This window comes from Chiloscyllium plagiosum, unplaced genomic scaffold (genome assembly GCF_037043375.1).
Source record: "Chiloscyllium plagiosum isolate Xiang-an unplaced genomic scaffold, Cpla_swu_hap1 HiC_scaffold_40, whole genome shotgun sequence".
Taxonomy (NCBI): Eukaryota; Metazoa; Chordata; class Chondrichthyes; order Orectolobiformes; family Hemiscylliidae; genus Chiloscyllium; species Chiloscyllium plagiosum.
In genome coordinates, this window is record NW_028270178.1 from 2,991,931 (window position 1) to 3,009,539 (window position 17,609).

At 58.9% G+C, this 17,609-nt stretch overlaps 1 protein-coding gene across 1 annotated transcript; it reads right to left on the reverse strand.

The window, feature by feature from the left end:
- Window positions 1-249: 249 nt before the first annotated feature.
- On the reverse strand, window positions 250-16,922 carry LOC148138285 (uncharacterized). Its single transcript, XM_087981610.1, has 4 exons — window positions 16,461-16,922; window positions 15,349-16,070; window positions 5,363-5,602; window positions 250-585 (listed from the first exon to the last, which is right to left on the reverse strand). Exons 1-2 carry the CDS (start codon window positions 16,743-16,745, stop codon window positions 15,468-15,470), a joined length of 888 nt encoding a protein of 295 aa, XP_087837736.1. The 5' UTR covers window positions 16,746-16,922; the 3' UTR covers window positions 250-585; window positions 5,363-5,602; window positions 15,349-15,467.
- Window positions 16,923-17,609: the final 687 nt, after the last annotated feature.

Sequence of the window (17,609 nt, forward strand, 5' to 3'; positions counted from 1 at the left end):
ACACACACACCCACCCACACACACCCACACTAGCACACACATGGGGGAGGGTAAGGGGTGTGACAGAGAGAGAGTCAGGGAGGAGAAACGAGTCAGGCAGCAGAGTGCACCAACCCAGGGGCAAATCTCACACCCTGACGATCAGTGTCTCATCCCCCTCCCAGACAGAGCTCCCACGGTGGGGACGGACTGGCTGGCCCGTGGGCCCACAGCAGACACCGCGTGCCGGAGGGTGGGACAGACCTGCGACCAGTAACTGGTGCGTCTCCTCGTGCTTTCCCCAGACCGAGCGGACGTAGCAGCCGTAGGTACCCTCGTCCCGAATGGAGACGTTCCTCAGCCGCAGAGACGCTTCCCCGTGTCCCAGGCGGGTCTCGTTCACCTCAGCGCGATCCCGGAACTGCGGGTGCTGGTTGAGCACGCGGGCAGCTCCGTGGTGGTAGCTGTAGGCTAGGCGGATTTCCTCCCGCTGCAGGGTCCACTCAATGATCAGCCCGTTCATGGAGGCTGGCACGAACACACAGGGCAGTTCCGCGTCTTCGCCAACCCGGGCAACACTGGCATTACGGGCACAAACTCCACACACTGCACAGGGGACAGCGACGGGCACGCTGGGACATTCGACTCAGCGAGGCTGCACAGTTTCAGTGCCTTCCCCGAAAACTCCGGAACCCCCTCACTCCCCCCTCCCTTTAATATCCCACCCAGTCTAATCCCACTCTCCCCCCCTCCCTCCCCACTCCCATTAATATCCCACCCAGTCTAATCCCACTCTCCCCCGTCACTCCCCACTCCCTTTAATATCCCACCCAGTCTAATCCCACTCTCCCCCCCTCCCTCCCCACTCCCATTAATATCCCACCCAGTCTAATCCCACTCTCCCCCCTCACTCCCCACTCCCTTTAATATCCCACCCAGTCTAATCCCACTCTCCCCCGTCACTCCCCGCTCCCTTTAATATCCCACCCAGTCTAATCCCACTCTCCCCCCTCACTCCTCGCTCCCTTTAATATCCCACCCAGTCTAATCCCACTCTCCCCCCTCACTCCCCATTCCCTTTAATATCCCACCCAGTCTAATCCCACTCTCCCCCCTAACTCCCCCCTCCCTTTAATATCCCACCCAGTCTAATCCCACTCTCCCCCTCACTCCCCGCTCCCTTTAATATCCCACCCAGTCTAATCCCACTCTCCCCCGTCACTCCCCGCTCCCTTTAATATCCCACCCAGTCTAATCCCACTCTCCCCCCTCACTCCTCGCTCCCTTTAATATCCCACCCAGTCTAATCCCACTCTCCCCCCTCACTCCCCACTCCCTTTAATATCCCACCCAGTCTAATCCCACTCTCCCCCCTCACTCCCCATTCCCTTTAATATCCCACCCAGTCTAATCCCACTCTCCCCCTCACTCCCCGCTCCCTTTAATATCCCACCCAGTCTAATCCCACTCTCCCCCCCTCACTCCCCACTCCCTTTAATATCCCACCCAGTCTAATCCCACTCTCCCCCCTCACTCCCCGCTCCCTTTAATATCCCACCCAGTCTAATCCCACTCTCCCCCCTCACTCCCCGCTCCCTTTAATATCCCACCCAGTCTAATCCCACTCTCCCCCCTCACTCCCCGCTCCCTTTAATATCCCACCCAGTCTAATCCCACTCTCCCCCCTCACTCCCCGCTCCCTTTAATATCCCACCCAGTCTAATCCCACTCTCCCCCCTCACTCCCCGCTCCCTTTAATATCCCACCCAGTCTAATCCCACTCTCCCCCCTCACTCCCCGCTCCCTTTAATATCCCACCCAGTCTAATCCCACTCTCCCCCGTCACTCCCCGCTCCCTTTAATATCCCATCCAGTCTAATCCCACTCTCCCCCCTCACTCCCCGCTCCCTTTAATATCCCACCCAGTCTAATCCCACTCTCCCCCCTCACTCCCCGCTCCCTTTAATATCCCACCCAGTCTAATCCCACTCTCCCCCGTCACTCCCCGCTCCCTTTAATATCCCACCCAGTCTAATCCCACTCTCCCCCCTCACTCCCCACTCCCTTTAATATCCCACCCAGTCTAATCCCACTCTCCCCCGTCACTCCCCGCTCCCTTTAATATCCCACCCAGTCTAATCCCACTCTCCCCCCTCACTCCCCGCTCCCTTTAATATCCCACTCAGTCTAATCCCACTCTCCCCCCTCACTCCCCACTCCCTTTAATATCCCACCCAGTCTAATCCCACTCTCCCCCCTCACTCCCCGCTCCCTTTAATATCCCACCCAGTCTAATCCCACTCACCCCCTCACTCCCCATTCCCTTTAATATCCCACCCAGTCTAATCCCACTCTCCCCCCTCACTCCCCGCTCCCTTTAATATCCCACCCAGTCTAATCCCACTCTACCCCCTCACTCCCTACACCCTTTAATATCCCACCCAGTCTAATCCCACTCTCCCCCCTCACTCCCCGCTCCCTTTAATATCCCACCCAGTCTAATACCACTCTCCCCCCTCACTCCCCGCTCCCTTTAATATCCCACCCAGTCTAATCCCACTCTCCCCCGTCACTCCCCACTCCCTTTAATATCCCACCCAGTCTAATCCCACTCTCCCCCCTCACTCCCCACTCCCTTTAATATCCCACCCAGTCTAATCCCACTCTCCCCCTCACTCCCCACTCCCTTTAATATCCCACCCAGTCTAATCCCACTCTCCCCCCTCACTCCCCGCTCCCTTTAATATCCCACCCAGTCTAATCCCACTCTCCCCCTCACTCCCCACTCTCTTTAATATCCCACTCAGTCTAATCCCACTCTCCCCGTCACTCCCCACTCCCTTTAATATCCCACGCAGTCTAATCCCAATCTCCCCCCTCACTCCCCGCTCCCTTTAATATCCCACCCAGTCTAATCCCACTCTCCCCCCTCACTCACCACTCCCTTTAATATCCCACCCAGTCTAATCCCACTCTCCCCGTCACTCCCCACTCCCTTTAATATCCCACCCAGTCTAATCCCACTCTCCCCCTCAGTCCCCGCTCCCTTTAATATCCCACCCAGTCTAATCCAACTCTCCCCCTCACTCCCCACTCCTTTTAATATCCCACCCAGTCTAATCCCACTCTGCCCCCTCACTCCCTGCTCCCTTTAATATCCCACCCAGTCTAATCCCACTCACCCCCTCACTCCCCACTCCCTTTAATATCCCACCCAGTCTAATCCCACTCTCCCCCCTCACTCCCCACTCCCTTTAATATCCCACCCAGTCTAATCCAACTCTCCCCCCTCACTCCCCACTCCCTTTAATATCCGACCCAGTCTAATCCCACTCTCCCCCCTCACTCCCCGCTCCCTTTAATATCCCACCCAGTCTAATCCCACTCTTCCCCCTCACTCCCCACTCCCTTTAATATCCCACCCAGTCTAATCCAACTCTCCCCCCTCACTCCCCACTCCCTTTAATATCCGACCCAGTCTAATCCCACTCTCCCCCCTCACTCCCCGCTCCCTTTAATATCCCACCCAGTCTAATCCCACTCTCCCCCCTCACTCCCCACTCCCTTTAATATCACACCCAGTCTAATCCCACTCTCCCCCCTCACTCCCCGCTCCCTTTAATATCCCACCCAGTCTAATCCCACTCTCCCCCCTCACTCTCCGCTCCCTTTAATATCCCACCCAGTCTAATCCCACTCTTCCCCCTCACTCCCCACTCCCTTTAATATCCCACCCAGTCTAATCCAACTCTCCCCCCTCACTCCCCACTCCCTTTAATATCCGACCCAGTCTAATCCCACTCTCCCCCCTCACTCCCCGCTCCCTTTAATATCCCACCCAGTCTAATACCACTCTCCCCCCTCACTCCCCACTCCCTTTAATATCACACCCAGTCTAATCCCACTCTCCCCCCTCACTCCCCGCTCCCTTTAATATCCCACCCAGTCTAATCCAACTCTCCCCCCTCACTCCCCACTCCCTTTAATATCCGACCCAGTCTAATCCCACTCTCCCCCCTCACTCCCCACTCCCTTTAATATCCCACCCAGTCTAATCCCACTCTCCCCCCTCACTCCCTCCTCCCTTTAATATCCGACCCAGTCTAATCCCACTCTCCCCCCTCACTCCCCACTCCCTTTAATATCCCACCCAGTCTAATCCCACTCTCCCCCCTCACTCCCCACTCCCTTTAATATCCGACCCAGTCTAATCCCACTCTCCCCCCTCACTCCCCGCTCCCTTTAATATCCCACCCAGTCTAATCCCACTCTTCCCCCTCACTCCCCACTCCCTTTAATATCCCACCCAGTCTAATCCCACTCTCCCCCCTCACTCCCCGCTCCCTTTAATATCCCACCCAGTCTAATCCCACTCTTCCCCCTCACTCCCCGCTCCCTTTAATATCCCACCCAGTCTAATCCCACTCTTCCCCCTCACTCCCCACTCCCTTTAATATCCGACCCAGTCTAATCCCACTCTCCCCCCTCACTCCCCGCTCCCTTTAATATCCCACCCAGTCTAATCCCACTCTTCCCCCTCACTCCCCACTCCCTTTAATATCCCACCCAGTCTAATCCAACTCTCCCCCCTCACTCCCCACTCCCTTTAATATCCGACCCAGTCTAATCCCACTCTCCCCCCTCACTCCCCGCTCCCTTTAATATCCCACCCAGTCTAATCCCACTCTCCCCCCTCACTCCCCACTCCCTTTAATATCCCACCCAGTCTAATCCCACTCTCCCCCCTCACTCCCCACTCCCTTTAATATCCCACCCAGTCTAATCCCACTCTCCCCCTCACTCCCCGCTCCCTTTAATATCCCACCCAGTCTAATCCCACTCTCCCCCCTCACTCCCCACTCCCTTTAATATCCCACCCAGTCTAATCCCACTCTCCCCCCTCACTCCCCACTCACTTTAATATCTCACCCAATCTAATCCCACTCTCCCCCTCACTCCCCACTCCCTTTAATATCCCACCCAGTCTAATCCCCCTGTCCCCCCTCACTCCCCACTCCCTTTAATATCCCACCCAGTCTAATCCCACTCTCCCCCCTCACTCCCCACTCCCTTTAATATCCCACCCAGTCTAATCCCACTCTCCCCCCTCACTCCCCACTCCCTTTAATATCCCACCCAGTCTAATCCCACTCTCCCCCCTCACTCCCCACTCCCTTTAATATCCCACCCAGTCTAATCCCACTCTCCCCCCTCACTCCCCGCTCCCTTTAATATCCCACCCAGTCTAATCCCACTCTCCCCCTCACTCCCCACTCCCTTTAATATCCCACCCAGTCTAATCCCACTCTCCCCCCTCACTCCCCGCTCCCTTTAATATCCCACCCAGTCTAATCCCCCATACATCTCCCAGTCCATGTCTTACCTGAGCAGAGGACCATATAAATACGAGGTAGGTTGAGCCATGTATTTGGGAGAAATGTCATTCTGGATTGACTGATATGGTTCTTGTAACGGGCACTCAGCAGTTGGCCTACAAAAACCGCAATACCCTTCCTCCCCAAACTGTAACTCCGTCCTTTCCGACCTGTGGGCGTCAGTCCAGTATTCTCCTGCTCTCCCCCACCTCGGTACAGGGGACCTTTCACCATCCTGCTCAGTCCATCTGCACAGGAGAAACCTTCACCCATTACACAGAACACCACTGCGATATCAGGGTCAGTACTGAGGGAGGGCCGCACTGTCGGAGGGTCAGTACTGAGGGAGCGCCGCACTGTCGGAGGGTCAGTACTGAGGGAGGACCGCACTGTCGGAGGGTCAGAACTGAGGGAGAGCCCCAATGTCGGAGGGTCAGTATTGAGGGAGTGCCGCACTGTCGGCGGGTCAGTACTGAGGGAGTGCAGCACTGTCAGAGGGTCAGTACTGAGGGAGTGCCGCACTGTCGGAGGGTCAGTACTGAGGGAGCGCCGCACTGTCGGAGGGTCAGTACTGAGGGAGCGCCGCACTGTCGGAGGGTCAGTACTGAGGGAGGACCGCACTGTCGGAGGGTCAGAACTGAGGGAGAGCCCCAATGTCGGAGGGTCAGTATTGAGGGAGGACCGCACTGTCGGAGGGTCAGAACTGAGGGAGAGCCCCAATGTCGGAGGGTCAGTATTGAGGGAGTGCCGCACTGTCGGCGGGTCAGTACTGAGGGAGTGCAGCACTGTCAGAGGGTCAGTACTGAGGGAGCGCCGCACTGTCGGAGGGTCAGTACTGAGGGAGGGCCGCACTGTCGGAGGGACAGTACTGAGGGAGCGCCGCACTGTCGGAGGGTCAGTACTTAGGGAGGACCGCACTGTCGGAGGGTCAGTACTGAGGGAGTGCCGCACTGTCGGAGGGTCAGTACTGAGGGAGCGCCGCCCTGTCGGAGGGACAGTACTGAGGGAGTGCCGCACTGTCGGAGGGTCAGTGCTGAGAGAGTGCCGCACTGTCGGAGGGTCAGTACTGAGGGAGTGCCGCACTGTCGGAGGGTCAGTACTGAGGGACTGCCGTACTGTCGGACGGTCAGTACTGAGGGAGTGCCGCACTGTCGGAGGGTCAGTACTGAGGGACTGCCGTACTGTCGGACGGTCAGTACTGAGAGAGTGCCGCACTGTCGGAGGGTCAGTACTGAGGGACTGCCGCACTGTCGGAGGGTCAGTACTGAGGGAGTGCAGCACTGTCAGGGGGTCAGTACTGAGGTAGTGCCGCACTGTCGGAGGGTCAGTACTGAGGGAGTGCCGCACTGTCAGGGGGTCAGTACTGAGGTAGTGCCGCACTGTCGGAGGGTCAGTACTGAGGGAGTGCCGCACTGTCAGGGGGTCAGTACTGAGGGAGTGCCGCATTGTCAGGGGGTCAGTACTGAGGGAGTGCCGCACTGTAGGAGGGACATTACTAAGGGAGTGCCGCACTGTCAGGGGGTCAGTACTGAGGGAGTGCCGCATTGTCAGGGGGTCAGTACTGAGGAAGTGCCGCACTGTGGGAGGGTCAGTACGGGGGAATGCCGCACTGTCGGAGGTTCAGTACTGTGGGTGTGCTGCACTGTCAGAGGGTCAGTACTGAGGGAGAGCCGCACTGTCGGAGGGTCAGTACTGAGGGACTGCCGCACTGTCGGAGGGTCAGTACGGGGAAATGTCGCACTGTTGGAGGGTTCGAACTGAGGGAGGGCCGCACTGTGGGGGGGTCAGTACTGAGGGAGTGCTGCACTGTCGGAGGGTCAGTACTGAGGGAGTGCCGCACTGTCGGAGGGTCAGTACTGAGCGAGTGCAGCACTGTCGGAGGGTCAGTGCTGAGGTAGCGCCGCACTGTCGGAGGGTCAGTACTGAGGGAGTGCCGCACTGTCAGGGGGTCAGTACTGAGGTAGTGCCGCACTGTCAGGGGGTCAGTACTGAGGGAGTGCCGCATTGTCAGGGGGTCAGTACTGAGGGAGTGCCGCACTGTAGGAGGGACATTACTGAGGGAGTGCCGCACTGTCAGGGGGTCAGTACTGAGGGAGTGCCGCATTGTCAGGGGGGTCAGTACTGAGGGAGTGCCGCACTGTGGGAGGGTCAGTACTGAGGGAGTGCCGCACTGTCGGAGGGTCAGTACTGAGGGAGTGCCGCACTGTCAGGGGGTCAGTACTGAGGGAGTGCCGCATTGTCAGGGGGTCAGTACTGAGGGAGTGCCGTACTGTAGGAGGGACAGTACTGAGGGAGTGCGGCACTGTCAGGGGGTCAGTACTGAGGGAGCGACGCACTGTCGGAGGGTCAGTACTGAGGGAGTGCCGCACTGTAGGAGGGACAGTACTGAGGGAGTGCGGCACTGTCAGGGGGTCAGTACTGAGGGAGTGCCGCACTGTCGGAGGGTCAGTACTGAGGGAGCGCCGCACTGTAGGAGCGACAGTACTGAGGGAGCGCCGCACTGTCAGGGGGTCAGTCCTGAGGGAGCGCCGCACTGTCGGAGGGTCAGTACTGAGGGAGTGCCGCACTGTCGGAGGGTCAGTGCTGAGGGATCGCCGCACGGTCGGTGGGTCAGTACGGGGAAATGTCGCACTGTTGGAGGGTTAGTACTGAGGGAGGGCCGCACTGTGGGGGGGTCAGTACTGAGGGGGTGCCGCACTGTCAGAGGGTCAGTGCTGAGGGAGCGCCGCACTGTCGGAGGGTCAGTACTGAGGGCGGACCGCACTGTCGGAGGGTCAGTACTGAGGGAGTGCCGCACTGTCGGAGGGTCAGTACTGAGGGAGTGCCGCACTGTCGGAGGGTCAGTACTGATGGAGCGCCGCACTGTCGGACGGTCAGTACTGAGGGAGTGCCGCACTGTCAGAGGCTCAGTACTGAGGAAGTGCCGCACTGTCGGAGGGTCAGTACTGAGGGAGTGCCGCACTGTCGGAGGGTCAGTACTGATGGAGCGCCGCACTGTCGGACGGTCAGTACTGAGGGAGTGCCGCACTGTCAGAGGCTCAGTACTGATGGAGCGCCGCACTGTCGGAGGGTCAGTGCTGAGGGAGTGCCGCACTGTCGGATGGTCAGTACTGAGGAAGTGCCGCACTGTCGGAGGGTCAGTACTGAGGGAGTGACGCACTGTCGGAGGGTCAGTATTAAGGGAGTGCCGCACTGTCGGAGGTACAGTTCTGAGGGAGTGACGCACTGTTGGAGGGTCAGTACTGAGGGAGTGTCGCACTGTCAGAGGGACAGTATTGAGGGAGTGCCGCACTGTCGGAGGGTCAGTACTGAGGGAGTGCCGCACTGTCGGAGGGTCAGTACTGAGGGAGTGCCGCACTGTGGGGGGGTCAGTACTGAGGGAGTGCTGCACTGTCGGAGGGGCAGTGCTGAGGGAGTGCCGCACTGTCGGAGAGTCAGTACTGAGGGAGCGCCGCACTGTCGGAGGGTCAGCACTGAGGGAGGGCCGCACTGTCGGAGGGTCAGTACTGAGGGAGTGCCGCACTGTCGGAGGGTCAGTACTGAGGGAGTGCCGCACTGTCGGAGGGTCAGTACTGATGGAGCGCCGCACTGATGGACGGTCAGTACGGGGGAATGCCGCACTGTCGGAGGGTCAGTATTAAGGGAGTGCCGCACTGTCGGAGGGACAGTTCTGAGGGAGTGACGCACTGTTGGAGGGTCAGTACTGAGGGAGTGTCGCACTGTCGGAGGGTCAGTACTGAGGGAGTGCCGCACTGTCGGAGGGTCAGTATTAAGGGAGTGCCGCACTGTCGGAGGGACAGTTCTGAGGGAGTGACGCACTGTTGGAGGGTCAGTACTGAGGGAGTGACGCACTGTCGGAGGGTCAGTATTAAGGGAGTGCCGCACTGTCGGATGATCAGTACTGAGGAAGTGCCGCACTGTCGGAGGGTCAGTACTGAGGGAGTGACGCACTGTCGGAGGGTCAGTATTAAGGGAGTGCCGCACAGTCGGAGGGACAGTTCTGAGGGAGTGACGCACTGTTGGAGGGTCAGTACTGAGGGAGTGTCGCACTGTCGGAGGGACAGTACTGAGGGAGTGCCGCACTGTCGGAGGGTCAGTACTGAGGGAGTGTCGCACTGTCGGAGGGACAGTACTGAGGGAGCGCGGCACTGTCGGAGGGTCAGTACTGAGGGAGTGCCACACTGTCGGACAGTCAGTACTGAGGGAGTGCCGCACAGTCAGAGGGTCAGTGCTGAGGGAGCGCCGTTCTGTCGGAGGGTCAGTACTGAGAGAGCGCCGCACTGTCGGAGGGTCAGTACTGAGGGAGGGCCGCACTGTGGGGGGGTCAGTACTGAGGGACTGCCGCACCGTCGGAGGGTCAGTACTGAGGGAGCGCCGCACAGTCGGAGGGTCAGTACTGAGGGAGTCCCACACTGTCGGAGGGTCAGTCCTGAGGGAGGGATGCACTGTCAGAGGGTCAGTACTGAGGGAGCGCCGAACTGTCGAAGGGTCAGTACTGAGTGAGTGCCGCATTGTCGGAGGGTCAGTACTGAGGGAGCGCCGCACTGTCGGAGGGTCAGTACTGAGGGAGTGTCGCACTGTCGGAGGGTCAGTACTGAGGGAGTGCCGCATTGTCGGAGGGTCAGTACTGAGGGAGCGCCGCACTGTCGGAGGGTCAGTACAGAGGGAGGGCTGCACTGTCGGAGGGTCAGTACTGAGGGAGCGCCGCACTGTCGGAGGGTCAGAACTGAGGGAGGGATGCACTGTCAGAGGGTCAGTACTGAGGGAGCGCCGAACTGTCGAAGGGTCAGTACTGAGTGAGTGCCGCACTGTCGGAGGGTCAGTACTGAGGGAGTGCCGCACTGTCAGAGGGTCAGTACTGAGGGAGTGCCTCACTGTCGGAGGGTCAGTACTGAGGGAGCGCCGCACAGTCGGAGGGTCAGTACTGAGGGAGTGTCGCACAGTCGGAGGGTCAGTACTGAGGGAGTGTCGCACTGTCGGAGGGTCAGTACTGAGGGAGTGTCGCACAGTCGGAGGGTCAGTACTGAGGGAGTGTCGCACTGTCGAAGGGTCAGTACTGAGGGAGTGCCGCACTGTCGGAGAGTCAGTACTGAGGGAGGGATGCACTGTTAGAGAGTCAGTACTGAGGGAGTGCCGCACTGTCGGAGGGACAGCACTGAGGGAGTGCCGCACTGTCGAAGGGTCAGTGCTGAGGGAGTGCCGCACTGTCGGAGGGTCAGTACTGAGGGAGTGCCGCACTGTCGGGGGGTCAGTACTGAGGGAGTGCCGCACTGTCGGAGGGTCAGTACTGATGGAGAGCCGCACTGTCGGAGGGTCAGTACAGAGAGAGTGCCGCACTGTCGGAGGGTCAGTACTGAGGGAGTGCCGCACTGTCGGAGGGTCATTACTGAGGGAGTGACGCACTGTCGGAGAGTCAGTACTGAGGGAGTGCTGCACTGTCAGAGGGTCAGTACTGAGGGAGTGCAGCACTGTCGGAGGGTCAGTACTGAGGGAGTGCCGCACTGTCGGAGGGTCATTACTGAGGGAGTGACGCACTGTCGGAGGGTCAGTACTGAGGGAATGCCGCACTGTCGGAGGGTCAGTACTGGGGTAGAGCCGCACTGTCGGAGGGTCAGTACTGAGGGAGCGCTGCACTGTCGGAGGGTCAGTACTGAGGGAATGCCGCACTGTCGGAGGGTCAGTACTGAGGGAGTGCCGCACTGTCGGAGGGTCAGTGCAGGGGGAGCACGCACTGTCGGAGGGTCAGTACTGAGGGAGTGCTGCACTATCGGTGGGTCAGTACAGAGGGAGGACCGCACTGTCAGAGGGTCAGTACTGAGTGAGCGCCGCACTGTTGGAGGGTCAGTCCTGAGGGACTGCCGCACTGTCGGACGGTCAGTACTGAGGTAGCGACGCACTGTCGGAGGGTCAGTACTGAAGGTGTGCCGCACTGTCGGAGGGTAGTACTGAGGGAGTGCCGCACTGTCGTAGGGTCAGTACTGAGGGAGTGCCGCACTGTCGGAGGGTCAGTTCTGAGGGAGAGCCGCACTGTCGGAGGGTCAGTACTGAGGGAGGGCCGCACTGTCAGAGGGTCAGTACTGAGGGAGTGCCGCAGTGTCGGAGGGTCAGTACTGAGGGAGTGCAGCACTGTCGGAGGGTCAGTACTGAGGGAGCGCCGCACTGTCGGAGGGACAGTACTGAGGGAGTGCCGCACTGTCGGAGGGTCAGTACTGAGGGAGTGCAGCACTGTCGGAGGGTCAGTGCTGAGGGAGTGCCGCACTGTCGGGGGGTCAGTACTGAGGGAGTGCCGCACTGTCAGAGGGTCAGTACTGAGGGAGTGCCGCAGTGTTGGAGGGTCAGTACTGAGGGAGTGCCGCACTGTCGGAGGGTCAGTACTGAGGGAGCGCCGCACTGTCGGAGGGACAGTACTGAGGGAGTGCCGCACTGTCGGAGGGTCAGTACTGAGGGAGTGCAGCACTGTCGGAGGGTCAGTGCTGAGGGAGTGCCGCACTGTCGGGGGGTCAGTACTGAGGGAGGGCCGCACTGTTGGAGGGTTAGTACTGAGGGAGGGCCGCACTGTGGGGGGGTTAGTACAGAGGGAGAGACGCACTGTCGGAGGGTCAGTATTAAGGGAGTGCCGCACTGTTGGAGGGTCAGTACTGAGGGAGTGCCGCACTGTCGGAGGGTCAGTACTGAGTGAGTGCCGCACTGTCGGAGGGTCAGTACTGAGGGAGTGCCGCACTGTCGGAGGGTCAGTGCTGAGGAAGTGCCGCACTGTCGGAGGGACAGTACTGAGGGAGTGCCGCACTGTCGGAGGGTCAGTATTAAGGGAGTGCCGCACTGTCGGAGGGTCAGTACTGAGGGAGTGCTGCACTGTCGGAGGGTCAGTACTGAGGGAGCGCCGCACTGTCGGAGGGTCAGTACTGAGGGAGTGTCGCACTGTCGGAGGGTCAGTACTGAGGGAGTGCCGCACTGTGGGAGGGTCAGTACTGAGGGAGCGCCGAACTGTCGAAGGGTCAGTACTGAGTGAGTGCCGCACTGTCGGAGGGTCAGTACTGAGGGAGTGCCGCACTGTCAGAGGGTCAGTACTGAGGGAGTGCCTCACTGTCGGAGGGTCAGTACTGAGGGAGCGCCGCACAGTCGGAGGGTCAGTACTGAGGGAGTGTCGCACAGTCGGAGGGTCAGTACTGAGGGAGTGTCGCACTGTCGGAGGGTCAGTACTGAGGGAGTGCCGCACTGTCGGCGGGTCAGTACTGAGGGAGTGCCGAACTGTCGAAGGGTCAGTACTGAGGGAGTGCCGCACTGTCGGAGAGTCAGTACTGAGGGAGGGATGCACTGTCGGAGGGACAGCACTGAGGGAGTGCCGCACTGTCGAAGGGTCAGTGCTGAGGGAGTGCCGCACTGTCGGAGGGTCAGTACTGAGGGAGTGCCGCACTGTCGGGGGGTCAGTACTGAGGGAGTGCCGCACTGTCGGAGGGTCAGTACTGATGGAGAGCCGCACTGTCGGAGGGTCAGTACAGAGAGAGTGCCGCACTGTCGGAGGGTCAGTGCTGAGGGAGTGCCGCACTGTCGGGGGGTCAGTACTGAGGGAGGGCCGCACTGTTGGAGGGTCAGTACTGAGGGAATGCCGCACTGTCGGAGGGTCAGTACTGGGGTAGAGCCGCACTGTCGGAGGGTCAGTACTGAGGGAATGCCGCACTGTCGGAGGGTCAGTACTGGGGTAGAGCCGCACTGTCGGAGGGTCAGTACTGAGGGAGTGCCGCACTGTCGGAGGGTCAGTGCAGGGGGAGCACGCACTGTCGGAGGGTCAGTACTGAGGGAGTGCTGCACTATCGGTGGGTCAGTACAGAGGGAGGACCGCACTGTCAGAGGGTCAGTACTGAGTGAGCGCCGCACTGTTGGAGGGTCAGTCCTGAGGGACTGCCGCACTGTCGGACGGTCAGTACTGAGGTAGCGACGCACTGTCGGAGGGTCAGTACTGAAGGTGTGCCGCACTGTCGGAGGGTAGTACTGAGGGAGTGCCGCACTGTCGTAGGGTCAGTACTGAGGGAGTGCCGCACTGTCGGAGGGTCAGTTCTGAGGGAGAGCCGCACTGTCGGAGGGTCAGTACTGAGGGAGGGCCGCACTGTCAGAGGGTCAGTACTGAGGGAGTGCCGCAGTGTCGGAGGGTCAGTACTGAGGGAGTGCAGCACTGTCGGAGGGTCAGTACTGAGGGAGCGCCGCACTGTCGGAGGGACAGTACTGAGGGAGTGCCGCACTGTCGGAGGGTCAGTACTGAGGGAGTGCAGCACTGTCGGAGGGTCAGTGCTGAGGGAGTGCCGCACTGTCGGGGGGTCAGTACTGAGGGAGTGCCGCACTGTCAGAGGGTCAGTACTGAGGGAGTGCCGCAGTGTTGGAGGGTCAGTACTGAGGGAGTGCCGCACTGTCGGAGGGTCAGTACTGAGGGAGCGCCGCACTGTCGGAGGGACAGTACTGAGGGAGTGCCGCACTGTCGGAGGGTCAGTACTGAGGGAGTGCAGCACTGTCGGAGGGTCAGTGCTGAGGGAGTGCCGCACTGTCGGGGGGTCAGTACTGAGGGAGGGCCGCACTGTTGGAGGGTTAGTACTGAGGGAGGGCCGCACTGTGGGGGGGTTAGTACAGAGGGAGAGACGCACTGTCGGAGGGTCAGTATTAAGGGAGTGCCGCACTGTTGGAGGGTCAGTACTGAGGGAGTGCCGCACTGTCGGAGGGTCAGTACTGAGTGAGTGCCGCACTGTCAGAGGGTCAGTACTGAGGGAGTGCCGCACTGTCGGAGGGTCAGTGCTGAGGAAGTGCCGCACTGTCGGAGGGACAGTACTGAGGGAGTGCCGCACTGTCGGAGGGTCAGTATTAAGGGAGTGCCGCACTGTCGGAGGGTCAGTACTGAGGGAGTGCTGCACTGTCGGAGGGTCAGTACTGAGGGAGTGCCGCACTGTCGGAGGGACAGTACTGAGGGAGTGCCGCACTGTCGGAGGGTCAGTACTGAGTGAGTGCCGCACTGTCGGAGGGTCAGTACTGAGGGAGTGCCGCATTGTCGGAGGGTCAGTACTGAGGGAGCGCCGCACTGTCGGAGGGTCAGTACAGAGGGAGGGCCGCACTGTCGGAGGGTCAGTACTGAGGGAGTGCCGCACTGTCGGAGGGTCAGTACTGAGGGAGTGCCGCATTGTCGGAGGGTCAGTACTGAGGGAGCGCCGCACTGTCGGAGGGTCAGTACTGAGGGAGTGCCGCACTGTCGGAGGGTCAGTACAGAGGGAGTGCCGCACTGTCGGAGGGTCAGTACTGAGGGAGTGCCGCATTGTCGGAGGGTCAGTACTGAGGGAGCGCCGCACTGTCGGAGGGTCAGTACTGAGGGAGGACCGCACTGTCGGAGGGTCAGTACTGAGGGAGTGCCGCACTGTCGGAGGGTCAATACTGAGGGAGTGCCGCACTGTCAGAGGGTCAGTACTGAGTGAATGCCGCACTGTCGGAGGGTCAGTACTGAAGGAGTGCCGCACTGTCGGGGGGTCAGTACTGACGGAGTGCCGCACTGTCGGAGGGTCAGTACTGAGTGAATGCCGCACTGTCGGAGAGTCAGTACTGAGGGAGTGCCGCACTGTCTGAGGGTCAGTACTGAGGGAATGCCGCACTGTCGGAGGGTCAGTACTGAGGGAGAGCCGCACTGTCGGACGGTCAGTACTGAGGGAGTGCCGCAGTGTCGGACGGTCAGTACTGAGGGAGCGCCGTATATTCAGAGGGTCAGTACTGAGGGAGTGCCGCAGTGTCGGACGGTCAGTACTGAGGGAGCGCCGTATATTCAGAGGGTCAGTACTGAGGGAGTGCCGCACTGTCGGAGGGTCAGTACTGAGGGAGTGATGGAAGAGGAGCAGGTGGATACTGTTTTGTGTGTCCCATACTTTCCCAGTGACTATGTGACTAAGTCCAGCATGAGCTCCTCTCTCAGCACGCCTCTGTGCAAAAATGCACTGGCATCAATCCTGCATGCCCACAACCAGCTCACCCTCTCTCCCCCACTTGGTCGGTCCACGTGTTCCCACCCACAGTCCCTCCTGTTTTTGCTTCTCTGGTCCTGCGCCCAGATTTATTGCGTCAGACTCGCTTCCCGTCTCCTTGAACGGGTCAAATGAACGCTTTGTAACCACGGCCCCCACATTGGTGGGGAAGATCAGAAACTGTCTGCCCACGGTCTTCCAGAGACGGAGACAGAGAGGGACAGACAGAGAGGGGAGCGAGAGAGACAGAGGGACAGAGAGAGAGAGAGAGACAGACAGAGACAGAGAGAGAGAAAGTGAGAGAGAGAGACACAGAGAGAGAGGCGCAGAGAGAGAGAAAGACACAGGGAGACAGAGAGCGAGAGACAGACAGAGAAACAGAGAGACAGAAAAACAGAAAGAGACAGAGAGAGAGTGAACGAGAGAGTGAAAGAGAGAGAGAGACAGAGAGAGAAAGACAGAGAGAGAGACAGAGAGGGAGTGGAAGAGAGAGACAGACAGAGAGAGAAAGACAGAGAGAGTGAGAGACAGATAGAGAGAAAAACAGAGAGAGAGAAACAGAGAGAGAGAGAAACAGAGAGAGAGAGGCAAAGAGAGAGAGTGAAACAGAGAGAGAGTGAAAGAGAGAGAAACAGACAGAGAGAAAGACAGAGAGAGCGAGAGACAGAGAGAGACAGAGAGAGAAACAGAGAGAGAGACAAAGAGGGAGAGTGAAAGAGAGAGACGGCGTAATTCAGGAAGGTGGCAGAGATGGGCAAACTGAGACAGTTACACGAGAGAGAGCGCGCAGGAGTGTGGTAGACCGAGATGGAGTGACAGAAAGACACCAAGGGAGAGGTTTGGTGTCAGAATTCCACTGCCACGGATCAAAGCGATCTTATTGAGGGAGAGTGATAAGACAGAATACTGAGAAGGAAGACAGTCGTCAGAGAGAGAGAGAGAGAGAGAGTGAGGCAGTGGGGGTCAGAGAGAAAGAGAGTTTGAGGCAGTGGGAGGGTCAGAGGCTGAGAGAGAGTGAGATCCTAAAATGGTTTCACATTACCCTCCTACCTTAGTCCCCAGCATACATTGGGACATTGGGTTGCTGACCCATTCGCTGCTTGGCAATGTTTGACTAAACCAGGGGAGGGAGAGAGAGAGAGAGAGAGAGAGACGGGACTGAGAGAGAGAGAGAGAGAGAGAGACGGGACTGAGAGAGAGAGAGAGAGAGAGAGAGACGGGACTGAGAGAGAGAGAGAGAGAGAGAGAAACGGGACTGAGAGAGAGAGAGACGGGACTGAGAGAGAGAGAGAGAGAGAGACGGGACTGAGAGAGAGAGAGAAACGGGACTGAGAGAGAGAGAGAGGAGGAGGGAGCAAGAGAGAGAGAGACAGGACTGAGAGAGAGAGAGAATGTGCAGGGTCATATAATCCAGTCAGGACAAATTGCACAGACCCTTGAGCAATTTCTCAACTAGAGAGAGAGAGAGAGAGAACGAGGGACAGAGTGAGAGTGACAGAAAGAGAGAGAGAGAGAGAGAAGTGGGACACAGAGAGTAAACAAACAGACTGAGAGACAAAGAGAGAGAGAGCGTGTGAGAGGTAGAGACAGGTGGAGAGAGAGAGAGACAAAGAGAGAGAGAGAGAGAATAAAGTTGTGGGACTCGTCAGAATGTGGGCGGCACGGTGGCCAGTGACCCGGGTTCAATTCCCGCCTCAGGCAACTGACTGTGTGGAGTTTGCACATTCTCCCCGTGTCTGCGTGGGTTTCCTCCGGGTGCTCCGGTTTCCTCCCACATTCCAAAGATGTGCAGCTCACGTGAGTTGGCCGTGCTAAATTACCCCATAGTGTTCAGGGATGTGCAGGTTAGGGTGGATTGGCCATGCTAAATTACCCCATAGTGTTCAGGGATGTGTAGGTTAGGGTGGATTGGCCATGCTAAATTACCCCATAGTGTTCAGGGATGTGCAGGTTAGGGTGGATTGGCCATGCTAAATTACCCCATAGTGTTCAGGGATGTGCAGGTTAGGGTGGATTGGCCATGCTAAATTACCCCATAGTGTTCAGGGATGTGCAGGTTAGGGTGGATTGGCCATGCTAAATTACCCCATAGTGTTCAGGGATGTACAGGTTAGGGTGGATTGGCCATGCTAAATTACCCCATAGTGTTCAGGGATGTGCAGGTTAGGGTGGATTGGCCATGCTAAATTACCCCATAGTGTTCAGGGATGTGCAGGTTAGGGTGGATTGGCCATGCTAAATTACCCCATAGTGTTCAGGGATGTGTAGG

Excerpts from the sequence above, each read along its gene's own strand:
- LOC148138285 (XM_087981610.1), bottom strand. The coding sequence starts at position 16,745 with ATGACCCTGCACATTCTCTCTCTCTCTCAGTCCTGTCTCTCTCTCTCT. Across the intron at positions 16,071-16,460 it reads CTCTCTCTCTCCCTCCCCTG|ACGCCGTCTCTCTCTTTCAC; the intron begins GTTTAGTCAAAC and ends CCTTCCTGAATT.